The sequence below is a fragment of the Agelaius phoeniceus genome (assembly GCF_051311805.1).
Source record: "Agelaius phoeniceus isolate bAgePho1 chromosome W unlocalized genomic scaffold, bAgePho1.hap1 SUPER_W_unloc_1, whole genome shotgun sequence".
NCBI lineage: Eukaryota > Metazoa > Chordata > Aves > Passeriformes > Icteridae > Agelaius > Agelaius phoeniceus.
Window position 1 is genome coordinate 6,833,969 of NW_027509866.1, and position 22,347 is coordinate 6,856,315.

The window sequence follows — 22,347 nt, forward strand, 5'->3', positions numbered from 1 at the left end:
TCCAACAATTCCTGATTTGCAAAGCTGTCAGTGGTGGATGGAGAAGGGAGGTCAGGCTGCTCTTGGTGTTGAGGAAATGCTGAAACCAGCCTGACTCATTTCATCTCCTCCTGTCCTGGCTGATCTCCCCTCTTTCCCCTTCCACCCATTGGCTTTTGTCTCCCACCAGGCCCCCGGTGAAGAGCCTGGCTCTGTGTTCTCCATCCCCTCCTCGCTGGCACTGCCAGGCTGGGATGAGGAGCCCCTCAGCCTTCCCTGCTCTGGGCTGGACAAGCCCAGCTCCCTCAGCCTCTGCTCACAGCCCAAGGGCTCCAGCCCCACCTTGGAGGCCCTTCCCAGACCCTGCTCCAGCTGCCAGACATCTTTCCTGCCCTGGGCAACCCAACCCAGGCCACAGTGACCTGGATAATCCCCGTCCTTGATGTCCTGGTCACACAGCCCTGGCCCCTTGTCCCAGGCTCTGGGGTGGATCCTGTGGAACATCCTTTGGTGGAGGCTGTGGCTCCAGGTGGGCCGGGGGGATCCCAGGGGACAGGGACCCCGCTGGGCATGAACAGCATTGGACTTGTTGGGAGAAACTGTGAGGGGGAGCTGGGGCCGAGTGACCAACCCAGTGACCTGACACAGCCCTGCTGGGATGTCACACAGCCCCTCTGGGATGTCACACAGCCCTGCTGGGATGTCACACAGCCCCGCTGGGATGTCACAGCCTGCTCTGTGAGCTCACAGCCCCTTCTCTAATGTCACACAGCTGGTCTCTGATGTCACAGCCAACTCAGTGATGTCATAGACTGCCTCTGTGATGTCAGACATCTGCCATGTGATGTCACAGCTGGCTCTGTGATTTCGCAGAGGGAGTCTGTGATGCTGTAGCTTCTCCATGACCTCACATTACCCACTCTGTGATGTCATAACCCACTCTGTGACCTCATGTTACCAGATGATCAATTGCCTACACCAGCTGAGCTCACACCTGGAGCTTGTTCTCCACAACCCCAGGCCTATGGAAACCACACAAGGCCCATTGTGTGAGAAGGGGAACTGGAAGTTCAGCAGCCTCAGGGTCCTGCCAGCTCATCCAGGCCCACTGGAACATTGGGGTCCACGACCACCAGGGACCACCAGAGAGACCCCCAGGACAGATGAATGCTTGGGTAAAGAGTAGGGGAAATATGTCAATGACTTCAGGAAAATGATTATCATATGTGTGTTTAGTCCAGGACAATCAATGAATATGTGAGCAAAATACAGAAAATAAACAGAAATATTCCTGTTCTCAGCATGCAGGGCTTTGGGAGGAGCTCTCCCCCGTCCATCCAGCTGAATAAAGAATGCTGCTTCTTAATGCTACACTGGGGTTAAGGAGATTTATATTTTAGCAAATTTTTGGTAACACTCCCACTGCCAAGGAAAGCTCTGTCTGCTGCTGTTCACAGACAGAGAAGGGCTGGGGGCAGATGTGGGGCTCAGAGGCTGCCTGGGGCACAGTGACCATGAAATAATCAAATTTTCAATGTTCTGTGAAAGAAGGAGGGGCAGCAACAAAACTTCTACACTGGAATTAGGAAGGGCAGACTTTGGCCTGTTTAGGATGCTGATTTGGAGAGTACTGAATCGGGTACTGATTTTTTAAGGGAAACAGCCCTTAAAAACAAAGAGGGCTGGGAAGGATGGACACATTTCAAGAAAGTAATCTTAAGGAGGAAGGAGCAGCCTGTCCCAGTGTGGCAAAAGATGAGCTGGTGAGGAAAATGACTGGCCTGGATGCCCATGGAGCTTTTGTGGGAAGGCAAGGGGAAAACGGACTGACAACTCAGGAAATGTTTAAGGATGTCTTTAGGTTATGCAGAAAGAAAAGTTGATACTTGAAAACTCAATCAGAACTTAACCTATCAGCTTCTGTAAAAAAAAAAAAGAAGTTTTTATAAAAAAAATTATAGCAAAAGGAGGGAGAAGGAGAACCTCTACTCTTCATTGGATGCAAGGGGTAATACAGTAACTAAAGATAAAGAAAAGGCTGAGCTACTTAACACCTGTTTCCCTCAATTTTCAATATTAGGACAGGCTGTCCTCAGGACAAGTGTTTTCCTGAGCTGGTAGATGAGCACAGGGAGCAGAACAGCCCCCTGGAATCCAGGAGGAAGCAGCTGCTGACCTGCTGAGCCACTCAGATGCTCACTGGTGTATGGGATCAGATGGGATCCATCCCAGGGGGATGAGGGAGCTGTGGATGAGCTCCCCAAGCTGCTCTCCATCATTTACCATCAGTCCTGGCTCAGCAGGGAGGGCCCAGAGCACTGGAGGTGCCAGTGTGAGCCCATGCCCAGGAAGGGCTGGAAGGAGGAGCTGGGGAACTCCAGGCCTGTCAGCCTGACCTGGGTGCCTGGCAAGGTTATGGAACAGATCACCTTGAGTGCCATCACAGGGCACCCACAGGATGGCCCAGGGACCAGAGCCAGCCAGCGTGGATTTAGGGCTGGCAGGTCCTGCCTGACCAACCTGGTCTCCTTTTATGCCCAGGTGACCCACCTGTGGATGGGGGAAAGGCTGTGGATGTTGTGTGCCTGGACTCCAGCAGAGCCTTTGACTCTGTCTCTGACAGCATTCCCTGGAAAAGCTGCAGCCCACGGCTTGGGCAGGTTCCCTCCTGGCTGGGAGATTTAAGAGCTGGCTGGAGGCTGGGCCCAGAGAGTGGTGGGGATGGTGCTGCACCCAGCTGGTGTCCAGGCACTGGTGCTGTCCCCAGGGATCTGTGCTGGGCCCAGTCCTGTTTAATATCTTCACTGATGGTCTGGGTGAGGGGATCGAGTCCAGCATTCACAAATTGCAGATAGCACCAAGCTGGGTGTGAGTGTGGATCTGCTGGAGGGCAGGACAAGAAGACCCAGCCTTAAGCTGCACCAGGGGAGGCTCAGGCTGGACAATAGGAAGGAGTTCTTCACAGAAAGGGTGAGTGGGAACTGGAATGGGCTGGCCAGGGGGGAGGTGGCAGAGTCACTGTCCCTCTCCAGTGGCACTCAGTGGCATGGTCTGGGTGACAAGGCAGTATTAGGGCATTGGTTGGACTTGATGATCCCAAAGGTCTTTTCCAGCCTATTTGATTCTGTCATTCTCTGATGATTGGGACACGCTGGGGCCATTGTGACACTGCAGGGCCTCGTGGAACTAAGAGGACCATGGTGACACCGTGCAGCCCCACAGAACCAGGGGTCCATGGTGGTGCTGTGGGGCCAAATGGACCCAGGGAGTGCCCCGTGACACTCTGGGCCCTCGTGGAACCACAGAGGCCATTGTGACACTGCAGGGCCTTGCGTAACCAAGGGGTTTCACCATTTTGACACTGCAAAACCAAGGGGACCATTGGGAGACTGCAGGGCCCAGTGGGACTAAGGGGCCGTTCTGACACTGCAGGGCCTCATGGCACCAAGGGGACATTGTGACACTGCAGGATCCTGTGTAACCAAGGGGCCACTGTGACACGATGGGGCCTCAAGGGATCTGGAATAATGCTGTGACACTGTGTGGCCTTGTGGAAACAAGGAGGACATTGTGAGACTGATGAATCCAACAAGGTGAGGTTTAACAAGTCCAAGTGCCAAGCCCTGATATTTGGCCCCAGTGCTACAGGCTGGGGACAGAGTGGCTGGAGAGCAGCCAGGCAGAAAGGGACCTGCAGGGACTGATGGACAGCAGGCTGGACATGAGGCAGCAGTGTGCCCAGGTGGGCAAGAAGGCCAATGGCTCCTGGCCTGGCTCAGGAATGGTGTGGCCAGCAGGAGCAGGAATGGTGTGACCACAGGAGCTGCTGTGCCAGCACTAATCTGCCCCAGCTCTGCACACAGACATTGCTGCTGCAGCTCCAGAGAAGGAAACTAAAGGGCATCTCTGCAGAAAACTCTGCTGGGAGTTCCTTTAGTTCATTTAAAGCCACCAAGAGCACAACCCCTCATTGACACAGTCTCTGGCTACAGGGAAGGTGGAGAGAAATCAAATGAAAAATGGTACAAACAGTTGCTTTTTTTTCTGGACAATATGAATAACTAAAACAAAGGAAAAAATACCCTATAACCAAACCAACAAGAAACATCAAAGAAAACTTTTATTACAAGTGATTTGCAGAAATTGGCCAGCAGTTTAATGTTTCTGAAACCATCCAGTCATCAGTGTGCACACTGCAGCCTTGAGCTCCTGGTTCCTCAGGCTGTAGATGAGGGGTTCAGGGCTGGAGGCACCACCGAGTACAGAACTGACAGGGCCAGATCCAGGGATGGGGAGGACATGGAGTGGGGTTTCAGGTCAGAAAATGTGGCAGTGCTGAGGAACAGGGAGAGCATGGCCAGGTGAGGGAGGCAGGTGGAAAAGGCTTTGTGCCGTCCCTGCTCAGAGGGGATCCTCAGCACAGCCCTGAAGATCTGCACATAGGAGAAAACAATGAGCACAAAACAGCCAAATACCAAAGACACACTGACAGCAATGAGCCCCACTTCCCTGAGCTGGGATTTGGAGCAGGAGAGCTTGAGGATCTGTGGAATTTCACAGAAGAACTGGCCCAGGGCATTGCCATGGCACAGGGGCAGGGAAAATGTATTGGCCGTGTGCAGCAGTGAATAGAGAAAGGCACTGGCCCAGGCAGCTGCTGCCATGTGGGCACAAGCTCTGCTGCCCAGGAGGGTCCCGTAGTGCAGGGGTTTGCAGATGGACACGTAGCGGTCGTAGCACATCACGGTCAGGAGGAAATACTCTGATCCAAGGAAGAAGATTAGAAGAAATACTTGGGCAGCACATGCTGTGTAGGAGATGTTGCTGGTGTCCCAGAGGGAATTGTGCATGGCTTTGGGGACAGTGGTGCAGATGGAGCCCAGGTCAGCGAGGGCCAGGTTGAGCAGGAAGAAGAACATGGGCGTGTGCAGGTGGTGGCCGCAGGCTACGGCGCTGATGATGAGGCCGTTGCCCAGGAGGGCAGCCAGGGAGATGCCCAGCAAGAGGCAGAAGTGCAGGAGCTGCAGCTGCCGCGTGTCTGCCAATGCCAGCAGGAGGAAGTGCCTGATGGAGCTGCTGTTGGACATTTGCTGGGGCTGCACATGGGCACCTGTTCATGGAGAAAAGGACATTGAAGAGTTAGAGGAGATTCCTGTAATCAAAATCAAAGCCATTTCTCATACACCCTCCCCTGGAACACACAGACAGCCTTTGGTGTTTAAGAGTTCTAGGGTGTTCTTTTTAAGCTCCCCCTATGTCTCTTCTTCTATTCTTAGATATCAGAAACTCTCAGGCTGAGGGCAGAGGCTTGGCTGGGGGAACAGGAGGGAGGGGGCTTGTTCAGAGGGAGGGGCTGCACTGCAGGGGCTCCTGTGGGCATCTCTAAACTCTCCCTGCCACAGCATTTGTTGCTTTTACTTTGCCTCATTTCCTGATCCTCTCTTTGCTTCCTGGAGATTTCCTTCCTCCAGGTGTTTCCCTGTGCCTGATCTCTCCCTGCCAGCACTCACAGACCCCAAATCTCTGTGCACTCTCCTTGGCCCTACAGAACCCTGCCTGTTTGCAGGGCACTGGCTGGGGGCAGGTTCTGTTTGCAGCTTGGAGAAAGGACAGCTCAGACTGAGCCTGATGGCTCCAGCAAAGGTGATGCTGCTGCTGTCCATGGGCAGAAGGGCTGGAAGCACATTAGGGATCTCCTGTGAACCTCCTGATCACTAAAAGTAACAGTCTGGATGTCTCAGGCACTTGTCAAAATTAATGATTAATAATTCATTATCATCCTTTTAATATTTTTACTGCCCCACCCCCCCCCTCCCTTCTTCCCCACATTTTTCATACAGTTGGAAACAGAATAGAAAGTCGTTGGAAATTTCCTCATTTTTATCAAAATCCTTGTCTTGGAAATATTCTGTGACTGATCAGAACCCCTCAGCATGTCAGAGCTTCATGAGCATTTCACCTCCCCTGCACCAGAAATACTCAGAGTTGTACTCACAGGCTCTGCAGGCATTGGGATGTTCGACCTTGAGGAGATGGCTCCAGGAGCTGCAGCTGCATTGTCCTGCAGCCAGAGGTTCCTGTGCCAAGGGCTGGCAGTGATTGTGCCCCAGGCACTTCTCAGCCCCTTCCCAGCCCTGACTGATTGAAGCTCTCTGTGCCTCTGGGCTGTGCCCGGGCTGGCTGCAGGCAGTGCCCCAGCCCTGCTGGGCTGGCACAAGAGCTGCTCATCCAGAGAAATGTGCTTTTGAAGCTCTTCTTGGTGACCAGGAGCTGCCTCTGTGCCAGGAGCCCAGCCCAGCTCAGCAGCACAGACACAGCACAAGGACTTTAATCAGCCTCTGGGGCTTTGTGCTCAGGCCCTGGACATCAGTCCCTGAGAGGCCGCTGAAGAATCCTCTGCAGAACTCCAAGGCAGAATCCAACTCCAAAGTTTCTTGGATTTTAATGGGTCCCACTGAGGGACACGACTGAGCAAGTGTCCCAAGGCCCCAGGCAGAGCAGAGAACTGCAGGCAGTGATGACAGGTGGGGACAAAGAGAAGCCAAGTCTTGGTGCCCTGGGCCACAGCAGGGTCTGTGCCAGCAAGGGCTGGGAGGAGACACCTTGTCCTGAGGCCCTGGGGCCTCCTGGCACAGCCCCAGCCAGGCTGGGCACTGTCAGCCCCTTGTGCTGCCCTCAGCATCCCCCCCTAGCCCACATCCCAGTGGCCTCAAGGATCTGCTGCAAGGAGTCCCTGGGGAGCCTTGCTCAGCAATGGCCCTGGTGGCTCCTTCATGCTCCCTGCAGGGACTGCAGGTTTTTCAAAGGACTTTGGCTTTGGCTTCTGCCTTGGAGTCTCTGAGAGGTTTGTGCAATCATGGCCTCCAATTATCTGCTGTAATTAGTCCCTGGAGAGGCTTTGTCAGTAACAACACTCAGTGGGGCTCATTAATGCTTCAGGGTACTTCAGTTATTTGAAGGTACTTGGTGTTTCCCTTTTGATCCAGTCTCTATGAGAGGTTTGTGCAATCATGGCCCCAATTATGTGTTTTAATGAGTCCCTTGAGAGCTTTGTACTGACACTCAGTGGTGCTCACTAATGCCTTGAGATACTAATGGTTTTTAAGGTACTTTATGGATTTACGGATACTTTTAGGTACTTTAAAGAATTTTCCTTCCCACCCTGAGTCTCTGAGAGGTTTTTGTGCCATCCTGGCCTCCAATTCTCTCCTCCAAGGAGTCCATGAGGATCCTGTTTTGGGTATCTTCCCCCTTTCTGTTTTACAACAAAGATGGAATTGAAAGAATTTTGTAAGACTTTCTAAAAGCATCCAAGCAAGCATGGGACAATTAACAATACACCAACAACCACTAAGAGAATTAATAGTCCTGTTTTAGCTAGACATCATCAAACCCTTTAGTCCCATGGATTGGAAGAGTTTATTGAACCAGTCTTTGTTTTCCACTTGAAGCTTCTTGAACCCTTCCTTCAGTACCTGAATGCTCTTGTGGATTGACTCGCTGTGGCTGGAGAGGTTCATGCAGCACATGCCCTCAGAGTCTACACAGCCATGCCCATGTGCCCAGAGGAAAAACTCTATCGCTGTTCTGCAAGGTGGCGTGTCTGATGGTCTCTGTGTCTGAGAGCAGCCACTCAATGTGAGGGAGGCAGCATTGGTTTGCTTACTCAACAGGCACCCAGGATGGTCTGATTGCCCTAAAGCTTTAGCTGCAACCACCCAAGGTAGTCCAAATTGGGGGTGCTACCATCCAATACCTGGATCAAAGCTTTCAAAGCCATCTCTTTGATATCATCCAATACTTCTCTGGGGATACCTGCTGCTTGATCATCTGGTAGGCTGTGTTGTCCTTCTCCAGCTCGATGGTTGATTGTCAATTCCACCCTTGCCTCATTATTAGCATAGTCTGCTATTAATTGATTTAGTAAACACTTCCATCCCCCTTTCCACAGCGTGTACTCTGTAGGTGACAACAACATGGTCATATTATATTTTAAATCATAGGGGGTTAACACATGTGCTGTTAACATGGCCCTCATTAGGCCATTAAAACAAGGTAAGTCCTTCCTATGGTCTTTAGCTGCCCTACACAGATCCTTGACTGCAGGAAAGAGTCCCACAGATTCCACAATGCCCCGCAGTGTCAGAGTGGTCTCCATAGGAAGGAAACAAGTGAGCCCCAGTGGTACAGGGGCAGATGAGAGGCAGCCACCAGAGGCCAAGGCTGGCCAGACTTGACTGTTTGGGCAGATTTTGTTTGGGAGAAACCCTTGGATATAGAGAATTTTAGACACAGAATCCCAATTTTGGCCATGGGTGCCTAGACAAGAAAGACAGTTCTTTTCCATAGAAATAAAAGCACAGAGCCCCAGTGCTTCATGGTCAGATGGAAAGTTGCCCTTGACATGTCAAATTCAGTGAGACCTGTCAGACAGCCCCCAGGAGGCCAAGCCAGGCAGACGTGTCCCTTGTCCCCTTGATTTCATGGGTGCCCACACTGTGACAGTGTAATCCTTGTTTCAATGAGGTCTGGCAATGTCACAACGGCTTCTTGGTTTCATGAGAGCCAACAGAATCACAGGGTTCCCGTGGCTCCATGCGGCCCCGCTGTGTCACAATGGCTCCTTGTTTCTATGGGCCCCAATGTTTGATCATTGACCCTTGCTTCCATAGGGCCCATGATTTGCACAATGGTCTCCTTGATTCCATGATTCCTGGATTCCACAGTCTCACCATCGTTTCCTTGGATCTCCATTGTCACAACTGACCCATGGCTCCATGAGGTTCCGTAGTGTCACCGTGGTCGCTGTCAGAGGCTGGATGAGATCCATGTCCCGAGACACCTTGGGATGCTCGGAATGCCCGTGTGGGGCCAGGGCCGGGTCAGGCCTTGGTTTGTGGTGGGACAGAGCCCCGCCCCCAGCCCTGGCCTGGCAGAGCTGTCAATCACACAGCAGGGGCGGTGCTAACCCAGCTCTGATTGGCTGAGCTGTCAATCAATCAATCACACACCAGCAGCTGGTGCTACCCTGGCTCTGATTGGACGAGCAACTGGCAGTCCCACCCCAGGGGCGGGGCCATGAAGGCCCAGGGGGTTAAAAGCCGGAGCACGAGGCCAGCCCAGGGTGTGGATCCTGCCTTCTGCTGGGGTTCCTCTGTTGGTGATGCTGGAACCTGAGCAGTTGGTGCCCATGTGCGTGTCTTTCTACGGATCTTCTGTCTTTCTCTTGTTCCCTATTTCTTCTCCTTCTAATCCTAGTTACCTGGAGCATTTTTGGGACACTTAACATGTCAAGGGTTGAAGAATTTTAGGTTAAATGTGTGGGAATCCAGGGCACAGGGAATATTTCTCTGTCTGCTCTGAGGGATCCTGACCCCCAGAGAAACACTGCCTTTAACCTTCACCAATGGAGAGGACTTCCAGGACTTTGAGACCGATTAAAATTTACCAAACTAAAAAATAGATAATAGAGAGTAGTATAGCATGTCACTTGGGTGAGAAATTTAGGTTTTGGGATTTTTAGTATGGTGTAGATGGGAAGAAAGATGCAGGAATTGTGGTGTAGTCCCTGTCTTCTATTTCTTCATCTGCTCCATTTTCTGCAGTGTTTGTGGCACAGGGTGATTGGTCAAGGAAAGAACAGTGCAGAGGTTATGTGGACAGTCAAGGGATGAGTTATTGGTTAATAGGTAGAAATAATGTACATTTTAAGAATTAATTGCAAGAGACAACTTTAAAAAACCTTGAAACCGTACATTTTGGGACCATTTTGTGGTGCTTTTCCAGCACGCTGAGCCTGGTGTGGACAGCAATGCAAAACTTTAGATAAGAAAAAACAAGAAGCTGAAGACTGAAAAAGTCTTGTGCGTGTCCTTATAGCTGGCACAGAACTGCAGCAGGAGGATTTCCTCCACCCAGGGAGCCCCCAGAAAGGTCCAATGTTAAACAAACATCAATAAATGGTGTGCTGACAATGTTTGTAATAAGTTGGCATTTTTTCATAAAGTTGTTTACTGAAGGGTGTTGTCTTAATTGGCCAATCATGTGAAATGTGTTGATTAAATGACCAATGGGATCCACCTGTAGAAAACCAAGATATAAAAGAAGGGGATTGAAGGAACAGGTGGCTTTTAGCCCTTAGCCTTCTGATCTGAGTCTGTGTCATCTCTGATTCAGTGGTGACATTTGGGGATCTCTGGGGGCTATTGGGGATCCTTTCTGCACCTCGTGACCCAACAGGAGCTTCTCTAATAAACTTTGCCTGAAGCTCCCACTGTGCCCATGACAGGAACCCCTGTGAGTGTCTGGGACATCCCGGCTCTTTGGCAGCCTGGGGACTCCTGGGATGTCACCGTGGAGCCCCCGTGAGTGCCTGTGACAGATGGGTGCCTTTGCAGCCCAAGGTGCCCTGGGATGTCACCATGGAATGGCTGTGACTGCCTCTGACCACAGGGCTCTTTACCATCCCAGAAACCCCTCGGAGGTCTCCATGGAGCCCCTGGCTCTGCCTGTGACATTCCAGCTCTGGAACAGCCTGGAGACTCTTGGAAAGTCCCCATGGAACCCCTCTGAGTGACTGTGACAAATCTGATCCTTAGCAGGCAACCATCACCAGCCCGCTGTTGCTATGGTCAGTTTCCATGGCAACCATCCCCAGCCCCCTGTTGCTATGGTCAGTTTCCATGGAAACCATCCCCAGCCCCCTGTTGCTATGGTCAGTTTCCATGGCAACCATCACCAGCCCCCTGTTGCTATGGTCAGTTTCCATGGCAACCATCACCAGCCCCTGTTGCTACAGTCAGTTTCCATGGCAACCATCACCAGCCCCCTGTTGCTGCTGAAAGTCCCACAAGAAGCCCAGCTCAAGCAGCAAAATTCCCAAATTACTTCTGAATTCCCAGGCTTGGGGGCTTTGCCAAATGTAGAAATAATTTGTCTCTTTGTCCCTGTCACCTTTGTGACAGCTACACAGAGCTTCTCCTTCCTTTTCATAATCAGTATTTGGCTGAATTTCTACTTTTCTTTTATTGGAAGCTGCCAGAAGCTGAGCTGGAGCTGTGCAGGAACGGATAAAACCAGGAACTGCCACAGATTGCTTCTATTGTCAGTTTATTCATGTTTGGGATTTCTTTGTGTTTTCATCACATGTGACTTGTGGGAAAATCAAATATTCATCAAAGTGATTTATGCAGAGCTAAGTTTGATTTCTGCCAAGTTGATTTTTTCCAATGCCCAGGGGATGCTAAAGGGGTCTCTGTGCCTCTTGCCCTGGGGGATGCTTGGGAGGGGCTTGGGGGGGTTGTCCCTGTCCCTGTCACCCCAGGCCATTTCCCAGGGGTCTCCCTGTCCCTGTCACCCCAGGCCATTCCCCAGGGGTGTCCCTGTCCCTGTCACCCCAGGCCATTCCCCAGGGGTCTCCATCATTCTCACCCAGGGAATGCCTGGGGGGTCTCCCTCCCTCTCTCCCCTGTGCCAGGGGGTGCTCGGGGCTGTCTCTGTCCCTCTCAGCCCAGGGGATGCTCGGGGCTCTCTGTCCCCTGGCCCTGGGGGATGCTCGGGGGGTCTCCATCCCTCTGGCCTCAGGCAATGCCTGTGCAGGGCTGGGCACCAGGGGCTCTGTGTCCCTCTCACCGCTGAGGCTGCTCGGGGCTGGGGGGGCTCTGCCACCTTCTCACCCCTGGGGAGGCCGGGGGGGTCTCTGTCCCTCTCAGCCCTGCTGGGACCCCACCCAAACATCATCGGGGGCACAGGGACAGAGACACCCCCAAAGCCCCAGAAGGGCTGAACCTGGGATTTGGGTTGGGGCTGAAGATTTAGGAAGGGCCTGGAATTGGGGCTGGGCTTGGAGTTGGGGCTGAGATTTGGATTAGAGCTGGGATTGGGGTTAAGGCTAGACATGGGATTGGCTTTAGGGCTGGGGTTGGGATTGGGTCTGGGGCTAGATGAGTCTGGGACTAGGATGAGATTAAATTCAGAACTGTGAGTGTGTCTAAACGTGGAGCGAGATTGAGACCAGGATCAGGGTCAGGTTTGGGACTGAGCTCACCCAGAGCAGGACAGGAGGGGATGTCACTGTGGGAAGGTTTTGGGGAAAATCATGGATTGGGGAAAAACAAGATGTGAATGCTTTTGGTTGGGGATTCCTCTTGCCCGAGTCCATCTCTAGAAGTCACCTGATGTCCATAATAACCTCCAAAAATCAAGATTGTATAAAAAAAGCGCCACCAGGAGTTTCCCATTTCCAGTCTCATCCCTCTGGGGTTCTGGTGGTCCCCTGTCTCTGGGCTGCTGGGGATCCCATGGGTCCTGGGGATCCCCCCTCTCCAGGGTCCTGCTAAGGGATGCCGGCGGATTTTGGGGTCCCAAGGTCCCTCTCTCCAGCCTCCCCTCAATCCAGCCACTTGGGGTTCCCCCCTCTTCCCACCACCCTGTCCTGCTTTAGGGCAAATTTGGTTGAAAACCTCCAAAAGGAATTTCCTCTGGAATGCAGATTCAGCAGCCCCACCCTCAGCCAGTTCGGGAAAATATTTCCTTGGAGAAAACTGAAAAAAACCCACTTTATTGAACAGGCAAAGCATTCACCAGCACAAAAATTGAACAATATTAAGCAATAAAACCTCCTGCTGCTGGAAAATACGTGACAAACTCCCAAAGTCCTTCCTTGGGCTGTGGCTTGGCTGACTCAGTCTCTTATCAGTCCCTTATCAGTCCTGCCTGTATTGGAAATGCCACGGCCCAGGCTCAGCGCGGTGGGCCACAGGTGGGAGCTGCCGGTGGTGTTCTGGGTGTTCAGTCCAGAGCAGGTTTAAACAGCTCCAGAGAAAAAGAAAAAGAACAGTTCAGGGAACTTCTCTGCCTCAGAGAGCTAAAAACTAACTAAAAGCAAAGGAGAGCTCTGTCCTGCTCTCTGTCCATCCAGGAGCCGGAATGTGGAGGAGTGAGAGCAGTGTCTGAAAACAAACTGCAGCTTCTTCCTCCTCCCCTTGGCTCTCAGAACCAGCCTTAAAGGTGCAGAACTCATTTCTGGGCTAAAGGGACCGATGGGGCACGAGCATCAAGAAGTCACCCCAGGACGCGCCCCTGTCAGGGTCAGGGGGTCCCGTCCCCGCCTCATCTCCGGGCTGCCGGGGGTGCCCCAGCTCCGGTATCGCCCCTTCCCCTCTCCCCGCCCCGGGGGTCCCCCGTTCCACAGCCCCGGCTCTCACGGGGATCCCCAAAACCAATGTCCCGCCCCGTCGGTACCGGGCCATCCCCACGTGGACCCCCCGGGACCCTCCCGAGGGGCGATCGCGGCTCCTCTGCCCCCGAAAAAGCTCCTCTTAGGGAGCCCGGAGATACCCGGGGCTCGAGTCCGGGATCTGCCGGCTCCGAACACGCTCCAAAAAAATCCTCCCGGAGACCCCTGGCTGGAGCCGGGGCGAGCTCGGCCTCGCCCTCACCTGCGGCTCGGGCTGGGGGCGATGCTCCCGGGGCAGGGGCTGCTGCAGGCTCAGCGTGCGGGCGCTGCGAGCGCCGGGATTCTCCCGCTCCCGCTCCTGCTCCTCCTCTCCCTCCTCTTCCTCCCGCATTTCCTCCGCTGCCAGCCCGGACCCCCCTTTCCCACCCCTCTGCCCCGCGGCCCCGCAGCCCCGGCTGCTGGGTGGGGGAGCCCCCGATCGGCCCCAGGGCTGGGCAGGGGGCTCGGGGACCCCCCCGGGGCGGATCCGTGCCCCCGGCCCGAGCCCCAAACTCCGCTCCGGGGCCGCTGGGCTCTGCGGGTCCGCCTGGCAACCGGTGAGTCATCGGCGAGAAAAGCTCTGGTTGGCTGGAAATTGTTCAGCGCGTCCTCTGATTGGCTGGAATTGTGAAAGGCGCTGAGCCCTGCGGGTGGCCCCGGGAGCTGCGGAGTCCGGGCCGGAGCCTTTTTCCTCTTTCTTTCTCCCCCTCTAAGACCTCTTTCCTATTTCTTTCTTTCTCTGAGATCTCTTCCCGATTTCTTTCTCTCCCTCTCTCCTCCCATTTCTTGTTCAGTTCAATCCAAGTTCGAGCAGATCCACAGGTTGCGTTCCCACGCTCTCATTCGCACCTTCCCTGGGGCAGAGGCGTCACTCCCTCGCGAAATCGTAACCCATGGGCAGGGTCCCTTCCACCGCAGTCGTTCCAGGATTCGGTCAGTGACTCGCTTTCCTTCTTTCCTCTACTTCCAGCTGGGAATGTGATGGAAAATGTCGGAAAGCCACCTTTGCCGTGTGCTCTGGGAGCCCACAGAGCTGCTGGCCCTTGTCCCCTGGCCCTGCACAGCTCCTTGGGAGGCACGGCAGGAGCAGCACCCTGGAAGCCTCGGGAATGCCCCTCTGGGATCCATGGCACACACTGCCAGGGGCTGGAATTCCAGTTCCCAGCCAGGAAAAGATGTTCCTGCCCTGGAAAGCAAAGCTCTTAAGAAGGAGCCAAAAGCCGGGTGGAGCGAGATCTTACAGTGACATTTCACTGCCAGCCTTCATAACTTCACCCATGGTTCTTGTAGCTCCTGGATTGGGAATTAAATCAGGGCAGGGTCTTTGGTGGGAGCTGCCCTGGGTCAAGGGAGACACTGAGAGAGAAACAGAGCAGGCAAAGAGAGGCAGGAGAGAAAGGGGGACACAAAGACAATCAGCTGAGAAGGTGGCACTCTGAAAACACAATGGAACTGACTGAAAATGAATATGAGAGAAAGAAATAATTTTGCATATTTATTTCCTATCAAAATACAATTTCTTCCCCTTCTCACAAACCTCCTCCCAGTGTCATTCAGCAGGGCTGTCAGAAAGTCCTTCATTCTGGGTGGATGTTCCAGGCTGCAGCCACAAGCAAACAGGGAATGGGGATTTTCCTGCTCCTGGGGAGTTTGACATCCTCAGCTGAGGAGAGGAGGAGGCACCAAAAGAAAAGGGCAGCTGGGCTTCATCCTCCCACAGGAAAGAGAGGGGGGAAAATCTGGGGTGAAAGGGACAGGGACACCCCTGGGGAATGGCCTGGGGTTACAGAGACAGGGACGACCCCCCCAAGCTCCTCCCAAGCATCCCCCAGGGCGAGAGGCACAGAGACCCCTTGAGCATCCCCTGGGCACTGGACAAAATAAAGCTGTTTCTTGTCAGAAAAAAAAACTTTACCCTACATAAAATGCCTTGAATTTGCTCTTCCCACAAGTCACTTGTGATGGAAATGCAACAAATCCCAAACTTAAATAAACTGACAGTACAAACAATTCTGTGGCAATTCCAAGTCTCATTGGTGCCTGAAAGCTCCAGCTCAGCTGCTGGCACATTCTGATAAGAAGAAATGTGGAAATTTGGCCCAACACAGATTATGAAAAGGAAGGGAAAGCTCTGTGTAGTTGTCACAAAGGTGACAGGGACAAAGAGAAAAATTATTCTCACATTTCGAAAAGCCTCCCAGCCTGTGAAAGAGAAAAGGGGGGACAGCCACAGAGTGACAGGGACAGAGACCTCCCCTGGGGCAGGGCAAGTGTGACATTGTCCCCTGTGTGTATGTGGCCTTCCCGAGGTGGGGGTTTTACACCTGAGCCAGTTTGGGTAAGGGGGGTGGTGTTCACCCCCTGAGCAGGGATTCCCCCACTGTTTCAGGCTGCAGTGTAAGATGGAACCAAATGCATGTTTTCAATGCCCATCTTCATCAACTGCTATAAACAGGTGGGGCAGTGTTCTTGATCTCTTCCATGACTCAGCCCTGATCACGCCCTCCAGGGGAGAGATCTTCTGGGAATGGGCCATTGAGTGTCACTGCAGGACTGATAAAATTCCATCATCCCATTGTGGGATGCTCCGCCCAGGGGGAGGATCCAAGCATTCCTACCTGCATATAAGCTGAGGCTCTCAACACCAGGAGCAGCTTGCCTACTGGATTCCCAGAGGACAAGAGCTCCAGAACCACCACTGGACCTTCAGAGGAAGACCAGACCCTTCTACAGGATCACTGCTCTGACAGAATCACGTTCATCACTCCCACAGGACTGCAGCCACCATTTAATGGGACTGCTGACACCAGCCTGACCAGCAGTGTGTCAGGTTATATCCTGACTCTGTCAGTTTAGGGCAGTGTTTCTGTATCATTGCCTTGATCTTCATTTTCTTATTAAATTGTAATTGTGGCTTAGACTCTCCCCCAGGTTTGCCTTCAAACCAGAAAAGACGACAATGTGCACACCTTTTGTTTGGTTCCCAGAACAGGATTTCCCATTCCCAAGTCTTGATTGGATGGAGGAGGAGGCTGTGAGGAAGAGGAAGGAGCCCTGGGATACCCAGGCAGGTGAGGAGGAAGTCAATGCCCCTTTCCCCCTCTCTCCTGCTCCATCTCCCAGCCCAGCACGGCCCCCGGCTGCAGGACAACCCTGCTGCCAACCCCATCCTGCTGGGGATGCACTGGGGGGATCTCCTTCCCCTTCCCTCTGGCACAGAGGCAAATCCCATCCTCTCCTTGTCCCTCCTCCCCCAGGGAAGAAGCTGAGGATGGAGACCAGGGAGGAAAAATCCCCACAGCAGAACCTCGTGGAAGAGGCCATTTTAAATGGCTCCACAGTGCAGAATTCCAACGTGCAGGACAAGTCCCAGAGATCCACAGGGGAAGGGGCTCAAAACCCAGCCAAGGGTGCTCTGAGGAGGAAAGACCCACCCTGAGCCAGGAAGGTGGACAGAGCTTCAGCCAGAGCTCAGAGCTGGTGGTCCATGAGCAGCTTCATGATGGGGAGAAGCCCCACAAATGCTTGGAGTGTGGGAAGAGCTTCAGGCAGAGCAGCACCCTGATCAGCCACCAGATGATCCACACTGGGGAATGGCCCTACGAGTGTGGGGAGTGTGGGAAGGGCTTCAGCTGCAGCTCTGCCCTCATCATCCACAAACGCATCCACACTGGGGAGAGGCCCTACGAGTGTCCCCAGTGTGGGAAGAGGTTTCAGACCAGCTCCAGTCTCCACCTGCATGAGCGAATTCACTCAGAGGAGAGGCCCTTCCGCTGCCCTGACTGTGGGAAGGGCTTCAAGCAGAAATCCCACCTCATCAGGCACCGGCGCATCCACACTGGGGAGAGGCCCTACGAGTGTCCCAATTGTCAGGAGAGGTTTCACACCAACTTCCATCTCCTCCAACACCAGCAGATTCACACCAAGGAGAGGCCCTTCCTTTGCCCTGACTGCGGGAAGGGCTTCAAGCACAACTCCACCCTCCTCAACCACCGGCGCATCCACACTGGGGAGAGGCCCTACGAGTGTCCCCAGTGTGGGAAGAGCTTCACCAGCAGCTTTCATTTGGCAAAACACCAACGGAGGCACCAGTAAGGAAAGGCCTGCAAATGCCTTGATTGCAGGAACAGCTTCATGCACCACTCCAGCTTCATTCCCCATGGGAGAACCCACATTGGGAAGAGCCCTGGTGATCCATGTTCCCTGTGATCCATGCTAGGAAGTCAGCTGCACCTTTTCCTGCCCCTGCCAATGACATGATGTGGGATGGAGGAACGTGAGTGTCTGGCCATGGCCCTGTCATTACATTCACTCCCACCTCAGGTCATTGCCAGGAGCTGTTGCTGTTCCAATAAATGTTCTTGTCCTAGCCCAGGATCTTTGCCTTTTGTGCTTTCCATGGGAGGTGGGACAGCAGCGAGGGCAGCGCGGTTTTAGCGGGAGCAGGAAATTGGGGAATCCCATTGCTGAAGCCCGGCCCGTGGAAACCGAGCATCCCAGCTGGTGGCAGCCCTAGTGGCCATGGCAGCAGCCTTGGGAGCGGGTCCCTGGCTGGGGCTGTGGGACCCTCTTCCCTCTGGTGCCCAGGGACAGGAGTGGAGGGAGTGGCTGCAGCTGAGGCGGGGCAGGCTCAGGTCGGATGTCAGGAAAAGGTTTTTGCCCAGAGGCTGCTGGGGCCCTGGCCAGGCTCCCCAGGGAAGGCTCCCAGCTCCAGGGCTCTCTTAGCTGCAGCAGCGTTTGGCCAGTGCTGCCAGGCCCAGGCTGGCATTGTTGGGGTGTCCTGTGCAGGGCCAGCAGTTGGACTGGAGGATCCTGATGGGTCCCTCCCAGCTCAGCCAATTCTGTGCTTCTGGGATCCCATCAGCCTGGGGATGGGGCTGCCAATGGTTGCCATGGCAACGGGCTCTGGCTGCAGGCCTGAGCTGGTGTCCATGGCAACCACCCCTGGCATGGGGTCTCCATGGAGCTGCCAAGGGACTGAGCATAGCAACAGGGGTCTGGTGATGGTTGCCATGGAAACTGACCATAGCAACAGAGGGCCAGTGATGGTTGCCCTAGATATTGACCATAGCAACAGGGGCCTGGTGATGGTTGCCTGCTAAGGATCAGATTTGTCACAGGCGCTCAGAGGGGTTCCATGGGGACTTCCCAAGAGTCTCCAGGCTGTTCCAGAGCTGGAATGTCACAGGCAGAGACAGGGGCTCCATGGAGACCTCCCAGGGCTCTCTGGGGATGGTAAAGAGCCCTGTGGTCAGAGGCAGTCACAGCCATTCCATGGTGACATCCCAGGGCACCTTGGGCTGCAAAGGCACCGATCTGTCCCAGGCACTCACGGGGGCTCCACGGTGACATCCCAGGAGTGCCCAGGCTGCCAAAGAGCCGGGATGGCCCAGACACTCACAGGGGTTCCTGTCATGGGCACAGTGGGAGCTTCAGGCAACGTTTATTAGAGAAGCTCCTGTTGGGTCACGAGGTGCAGAAAGGATCCCCAATAGCCCCCACAGATCCCCAAATGTGACCACTGAATCAGAGATGACACAGACTCAGATCAGAAGGCTAAGGGCTAAAAGTCACCTGTTTTTTCAATCCTCTTCTTTTATATCTTGGTTTGCTACGGTTGGACCTCATTGGTCATTTAATAGACACATTTCACATGATTGGCCAATTAAGACAACACCCTTCAGTGAACAACTTTATGGAAGAAAGCCAACTTATTACAAACATTGTCAGCGCACCAGTCACTGAGGTTTGTTTTATGTTGGGCCTTTCTGGGGGCTCCCTGGATGGGGGAAACCCTCTGTAGCAGTTCTGTGCCAGGTAAAAGGACACACATGGAACTTTATTGGTCTTCAGCTTCTTGTTAATGGTTATCTTATCTAAAGTTTTGCATTTCTGTCCACACCAAGCTCAGCACATTGGAAAAACTCCTCAAAATGGCCCCAAAATGTACAGTTTCAAGGTCTGTAAAAGTTGTCTCATCCAATTATCTCTTAAAATGGACATTATTTCTACTTATCTACTAGTAACTCATCCCTTGACTGTCCACATAACCTCTGCACTGTGCTTTCCTTGACCAGTGACCCTTTGCCACAAACACTGCAGGAAAGGGAGTAGATGAAGAAGACAGGGACTACACCCAAATTCCTCCATCTTGCTTCCTATCTACACCATACTAAAAATCCCAAAACCTAAATTTCTCACCCTAGTGAAATACAATACTACCCTCTGATCTATTTCACACTTTGGTAAATTCTAATTGGTCTCAAAGTCCTGGAAGTCCTCTCCATGGGTGAAGGTTAAAGGCAGTGTTTCTCTGGGGGACAGGACTCCTCAGAGCAGACAGAGAAATATTCCCTGTGCCCTGGATTCCCACACATTTAACCTAAAATTCTTCAACCCTTGACATGTTAAGTGTCCCAAAAATGCTCCAGGTAACTAGGATTAGAAGGAGAAGAAATAGGGAACAAGAGAAAGACAGAAGATCCGTAGAAAGACACGCACATGGGCACCAACTGCTCAGGTTCCAGCATCACCAACAGAAGAACCCCAGGAGAAGGCAGGATCCAGACCCTGGGCTGGCCTTGTGCTCCGGCTTTTAACCCCCTGGGCCTTCATGGCCCCGCCCCTGGGGTGGGACTGCCAGTTGCTTGTCCAATCAGAGCCAGGGTAGCACCAGCTGCTGGTGTGTGATTGATTGATTGACAGCTCAGCCAATCAGAGCTGGGTTAGCACCGCCCCTGCTGTGTGATTGACAGCTCTGCCAGGCCAGGGCTGGGGGCAGGGCTCTGTCCCACCACAAACCAAGGCCTGACCCGGCCCTGGCCCCACACGGGCATTCCGAGCATCCCAAGGTGTCTCGGGACATGGATCTCATCCAGCCTCTGACAGCGACCACGGTGACACTACGGAACCTCATGGAGCCATGGCTCAGTTGTGACAATGCAGGTCCAAGGAAACGATGGTGAGACTGTGCAATCCAGGAATCATGGACTCAAGGAGACCATTGTGCAAATCATGGGCCCTATGGAAGCAAGGATCAATGATCAAACTGTGGTTTGATTGTGATTGATTTAAAATAGAAACAAGGAGCCATTGTTTGACAGCGGGGCTGTGTGGGGCCAATGGACCCTTGTGACTCTGTTGGGGCTCCTGAAACCAAGAAGCCATTGTGACATTGCCAGACCTCATGGAATCAAGGAGAATACTGTGACAGTGTGGGCACCCATGAAATCAACGGAACATGGAACAGGTCTGCCTGGCTTGGCCTCCTGGGGGCTGTCTGACAGGTCCCACTGAATTTGGCATGTCAAGGGCCACTTCCCATCTGACCGTGAAGCACTGGGGCTCTGTGCTTTTATTCCTATGGGAAAGAACTGTCTTTCTTGTCTAGGCACCCATGGCCAAAATTGGGATCCTGCATCTAAAATTCCCTATATCCAAGGGTTTCTCCCAAACAAAATCTGCCCAAACAGTCAAGTCTGGCCAGCCTTGGCCTCTGGTGGCTGCCTCTCATCTGCCCCTGCACCACTGGGGCTCACTTGTTTCCTTCCTATGGAGACCATTGTGACACTGCAGAGCATTGTGGAACCAATGGGCCATGGTGACACTGCAGGCCCTTGTGGAACCTGTGACACTGTAGGAACTTGTGGAACCAAGGGGAACACTGTGACCCTGCAGGGTACCATGGATCCAAGGGGCCACTGTGACACTGTGGGGCCTCGTGGAACCAAGGACATCTTTGTGGCCCTTTTGGGCCACATGGTCCCAAGGGGCCAGTGTGAAGCAGCAGGGCTTTGTGGAACCAAGAGGCCATTGCTGCATTTCAGGGCCTCGTGGAGCCAAAGGGCCGTTGTGACCCTGCAGGGCACCATGGATCCATGGAGAGCATTGTGGCATTGCAAGGCCCCATGGAATCATGGAGACCATTCTGACCCTGCAGGGCCTCATGGAAGGGAGGGGCCATTGTGACACTCTGGGAACTTGTGGAACCAAGGGAATCATTGTTGCACTACTGGGCCCCAATGGAACCAAGGGGCCATTGGACAGAGCCAGGCTTCATGGAACCAATAGAGCATCATGACTCTATGGGGCCTTGTGGAACCATGGAGACCATGAAGATCCTTAAGGACCTGTGTAACCAAGGGGCCATTATGACACCTTAGGGCCTCATGGGAGCAAGAAAACCATTGTGGCACTGCAGGGCCCTGTGGAACCAAGGGAACATGAAACAGGTGTGGCTGCCTTGGCCTCCCAGGGGTCACCGGACAGGTCTGGCTGACCTTGGAATGTGGAAGGCCACTCCCATCTGCCCCTGAAACACTGGGGCTCTGGGCTTTTCTTTTTATGGAAAAGAACTGTCCATTTTTTCCAGGCATCCATGGCCAAAATTAGGATTCCACCTCCAAATTTCTGTGTATTAAAGGATTGCTCTCAGACAAAAATTTCCAGGACAGACAAGTCTGGCTGGTCTTTGATTCCTGAGGGGCTGCACTCACCTATTTTCCAAACACTGGAACGGGCTCTCTGCTTTTCTTTGTATGAAAAAAAAACCCCATCCCTCTTCTCCAGGCACAAATGTTTTAAATTAGGACTCCACATTCATAATTTCAAATATCCATTGGTTGCTCCGAGCAAACCTGCCAGGACAGACAGGTCAGGCTTGCCTTGGCCTCTGGTGGTTGCCATTCATCAGCTCCTGAAACATGGGGGCTCCGTGGTTTCCTTCCTATGGAGACCAATGTGACACTTGGGAGCCTTGAGAAATGAAGGGGCCATTGTGACACTGCAGAGCACCATGGATCCAAGGGACCATTGTGACACTGTGGGGCCTCGTGGAACCCAGGACATCCCTGTGGCTCTGTTGGGCCGCAGGGTCCCAAGGGGCCAGAGCAAAGCAGCGGTGTGGGAGTTAGCCCAGCTGTAACTCAGAGTCAGCCAGAGTTTACTCTGAAAGAATTGGGCATGAGTTTCAAGCCCTGGGAATCATTTGTTTAAATTAAAGTGAGCTTGAAAGTTCTCCAAAAAGCCTTTAGTGTTGTTATGCTAACTTGTCCAAGTTCTCCTCCCCTAATGGTTACTTGTTTCCCCTATAGGGTTATTGTTCTAGAGTGTTCTACCCCCAGGTGTACATGTTGTTGCTCCCCTTTGTCTTG

General features: G+C 53.2%; 2 protein-coding genes across 2 annotated transcripts in view; both read right to left on the minus strand.

Annotated features, from left to right (window-relative positions):
• The window catches only part of LOC143692471 (uncharacterized), a 314,059-nt gene that overhangs the window by 98,527 nt on the left and 193,185 nt on the right, over positions 1-22,347 (minus strand). The window lies entirely within an intron of this gene.
• On the minus strand, positions 4,197-5,066 carry LOC143692408 (olfactory receptor 14J1-like). The gene has a single exon (XM_077172642.1). The coding sequence runs from the start codon at positions 5,064-5,066 to the stop codon at positions 4,197-4,199; it is 870 nt and encodes a 289-aa protein (XP_077028757.1).

What these genes read in the sequence shown, in the direction of transcription:
- LOC143692408 (XM_077172642.1), bottom strand. Translation starts at nt 5,066, where the DNA reads ATGTCCAACAGCAGCTCCATCAGGCACTTCCTCCTGCTGGCATTGGCA.